This window comes from Channa argus, chromosome 18, assembly GCF_033026475.1.
Source record: "Channa argus isolate prfri chromosome 18, Channa argus male v1.0, whole genome shotgun sequence".
NCBI lineage: Eukaryota > Metazoa > Chordata > Actinopteri > Anabantiformes > Channidae > Channa > Channa argus.
In genome coordinates this window covers 9,818,304-9,822,321 of record NC_090214.1, presented here as the reverse complement: position 1 = coordinate 9,822,321, position 4,018 = coordinate 9,818,304, and the positions used below count along the sequence as shown (strand labels likewise).

General features: G+C 36.7%; 1 protein-coding gene across 1 annotated transcript; it reads right to left on the bottom strand.

The window, feature by feature from the left end:
• Positions 1-1,487: 1,487 nt before the first annotated feature.
• Positions 1,488-3,617, bottom strand: tmem141 (transmembrane protein 141). Its single transcript, XM_067483158.1, has 5 exons — positions 3,462-3,617; positions 3,223-3,289; positions 2,137-2,220; positions 1,922-2,032; positions 1,488-1,701 (listed from the first exon to the last, which is right to left on the bottom strand). Exons 1-5 carry the CDS (start codon positions 3,513-3,515, stop codon positions 1,640-1,642), a joined length of 378 nt encoding a protein of 125 aa, XP_067339259.1. The 5' UTR covers positions 3,516-3,617; the 3' UTR covers positions 1,488-1,639.
• Positions 3,618-4,018: the final 401 nt, after the last annotated feature.

Genomic DNA, 4,018 nt, shown 5'->3' with positions numbered 1-4,018 from the left:
ATATAGATGCTAAAAAAATCCAAATGGGTACTTGCCAAATCAGGATCAGCAGTACTCCCCTCTGTGTCACATACAATATGTAAAAGGCTAGTATGTCTGTAAATAATACAGTGTTATGCTTACGTTTATGGGGTTTTCTGAATATTGCATAATCCAAACTAGTTTAGACCGGGGACGCTTTCAGTATGCTGGTGCAAGCCACGCACATCATTCCACAGAGGTTAAGGGGAAAGATAGAGACAGTCATGTGAAATGTTTGTAGTTTTAAGAACAGATGTGGCTTTTTAAACTAGCCCCTATGTGAATAAATTTACAACAACTCAAGCCTGGTTTTTATTCTTCAAAGCTATGTGCATTTGAGCCTTCAACTTGAAGCAATATCTAGTAGTAGGCTAATTATCCTTTTTAGGGTACTTTGTACTAATTACTAAAACTATTTTTTATATGACAGGTGGCAGGTATATCAGATTAAATCTTTGTTTTAGAGGACTACAACCAGGATGACAGAAATTTCCTTCTAAGCAATAATATTGTGTTTATTTTTTAAGGATTCGCATCTTCCCTTCCCTTAGCTCCACTGGCTGATATACAGTTCCACCATTAGAAGCTGTACACATAAAGTGCCTCTTTCTCTGAACATGATATAGAGTTTATGTTTTCCTTTTTGCTGACCAAAAATCTAAAACATGGATGTTTTGTGTCTGTGAATCAAGGGACTGTAGATCAGTGTTTTGTTCTTTAACATCATTAGTAACACAATAGATTATAATAGGTTGGCCCACGTTTTGACACAGTTGTTATTAGAATAAAGTTGATCTAAAACCTCAGAATGACAGCAGTAATAATAGTTACCAATTTTTGTTCTATAATATAGTTATATAATTATCTCCTTTCTAAACGCTCATCAATCCAAAAATCCAAATAATAATTTTGCAATGTCTTACAAACACTTACCTTTTAACTTCTATTCTACACTAATCTTATATTTTTCTAATCTATAACTGATACTGCCATCGCTTCCAAATTAGGCTGTAATGTCAAGAAATGGTTTGAACAGATTCAGCTTATGAAGTTTAAGCTTATGATTTCATGTAGAATAAAGGAGACACATTTTAAAAAAGATTGGTGTAGATCAAACAACTATGTTGTCCTTTCGGCTTATCCCGTGAGTTCAGGGTCGCCACAGCGGATCATTGTCCGTATGTTGATTTGGCACAGTTTTTACTCTGGATGGCCTTCCTGACGCAACGCTCGACAATTTCTAACGGGTTTGGACCGGCACTGCACAGCTGGGGATGGGAGTGGGCTGTTAGGGGTTCAGTGTCCTGCCCAGAGACACTTCAAAATATAGCAAAAATATAACTAGGTGCTTTACAATATGAACAAGTAAACTGTAAGTCTACTACGACTTAATAATTTAACAATAATGATAAACAGAAGGGAAGACCTGAAATTTAAAAGCAACTGAAACAGAAAAAAATGTAGCTTCATCCACGTGATTTATTTATGAAATAATAGTATAACAAATGATGATGGCAATGATGCAGTAATTCCAGTTTATCTGTAAAGGTATACTTCTTTATTTCTGTATTGAAAAGGCGTAAAGAACAGAATATAAACAACCTTATTTAAACTATGCTCAGTCCATCACATCACCATATTTTGTCTCCTGGGGTCCTTTTGCTTTCTCTGGTTTAGGTGCTGAAAGAAATAAAGATAAAGGTAAACAGAGTCTGCAAATTGTCTTTGTTTAGTTCACCATGAGATAAATCTGTTGAGAATATGCAGAGCAGGACACAGTGTAAGTCTTTTCTTCATACATTGGTGTAACACATGATTTTAAAGCAACAATTACTCCATAAAATTATTGTATAGATTTTCAGTAAAAGAAGAAAGGCAAGCAGCCACATGCTGTAGTCACCTTTTGGAGGTGATCTGTCTGGGACATTGCCTGTTTCTAGTAGAAGCCAGAGGTCTGAGCATTTCTGTGTTTCCCAACGTGTTACTGCATAACTGCCCACTGATGACACCACTGCAAGATCGATGTGGGGTGGAGGTAGGGGGTTAAAGAGGGGAAACACAGAGACTGCAGTGACAACACTGATACCTGTGGAAAACTTGGGTTTCACTTCTCACCTATTGATATAAGCAGGTTCCACTGAAGAGGATAAGGAAGCTTCCTCTGTAAGGCCTTCTGAACGGCAAAAAAAACTCCAGCTCCTGTAAACATGACATTTTATGTATTAATGCTTCACTGAATCACTGAATTCACTGAATCCTGAATGGTAAATGTGCCATACAGCATTCCGGATGAATATTCAGATATTTAATGATTCATTGTTAGAAACTACATCATTTGTTTTGCAATTTGTTTTCTGCTAATATTTGAAGGGATAAAGTGAGGTATGTCTCTGCACTTCTTACGTGGGAAGGAGCATCAAATTATTTAGATGTTAAAAAATGGAACTAGAAGGTTGTGGGTTTGGTTTCAGTGAGTTTGCATGTTCTCCCCTTGCTTGCCAGTAGGTATAAATGTGAGCATGAATGGTTGTCTGTGTATGTCTCTCTTTTGGCCCTAAGATAAACTGGCGACCTGTCCGGGGTATACCCTGCCTCTTGCCCTATGACAGTTGGGATAGGCTTCAGCCCCCACCAGACCCTATACAGGATAGCAGGATATTGGTTAAAGATAATGGATGGATGGATAGATCGATGATACAAAATTTTCCAGTAGCTGCAAAAAGTTCTGCTAGCAAATGACTATAGCTGCCGTTTGGTGTCAACTAAAACAGACAAATAGAGTCTTCCAGGAAATTTCCTGGAGTGCTGCTGGTATAAGGTAAAAGTAATAACCACAGAGACAGTTAATAGTGGCAAAAAAAAAAAACAACATACAAACATACTGAGCTTTTCTTTTCACAAAGCAGTCATACATAATTACAAATACCTCACTTATAAAACAATACAATAATCACTATAAGACTAATGTGTCTTGTATGACCAATATAACCCTGGTTTGTCAAAACACTTACAGAATTCAACCTCCCCTATGTTGTACATTGGTAATATCTTAGTCTTTATGTTCAGATATGCAGGCATTCAGATTGTTTACCACTGAGCTAGTTAAGTTCAAGAACCGATACCGATGGTATTTCAGTGACGATTAACAACAATAAATGTCAATACATAGTCATTTCTAGCAGTGTGGTTAAAATAACCCACCAAGTATAAAGCTCCCAGTCCCTTTTATGAAGGCTAGAGACTGACAAGCAGCATAGCTTTCCAAACCCTGGAAACAAACAAAAGAGAAGAACATTTTTGAAAAGTTGGTCCTGTTAAATATTTTTACATATTATCAAGTAATGATAGTGCTACAGCTGATTTAGCATATTGTCAGTGTCCTTCACATATCACTAGACTACAGAGAAACATGAGAAAAAAGGGAAACAACAAACAGCTACCGGGTGCTTAGCCACCAGGGCGTCATCCACTTTAGTGAGACCGAGATTCACCATTTAGTCGGCTGATTAAAACCTTTCATTCAAAACATAACACCAGCTTATACGTTCGTGGAGTGCTGTTTATATGAATTTGCTGTATAAAAACAACACCGGAAGAGGAGAAGTTGTTTCTATAAACAGCGGCGACACCTATTGGAGAGGCGGTGGTATTGCAAGTTTGGCTTGCTTGATCCGCGCCAGGGGGAAACGAAGCACAAAACGCAGTACATTACACATAATAACAACAAGAGATTTTTCTGGCGATGCAAAGAAATAAGAATGGCCAAAAAAGCATCTTGCAAAAACAAGACTTGATCAAGTAAATAAAATAAAACCGACTACCTCAATAAGAAAAATAAACTATAAAACACCTTAGTTTAACAAAAAAAAAAAAAATACAATAAGCAATAATTATACTGATATGAATTAGCTATAAATGGTAGGAAATAACTTGAAGACAAAAGGCACAAATACACAAAATGTAAGTAATGTAGCTTCTTATCATATTTAAGACTAAA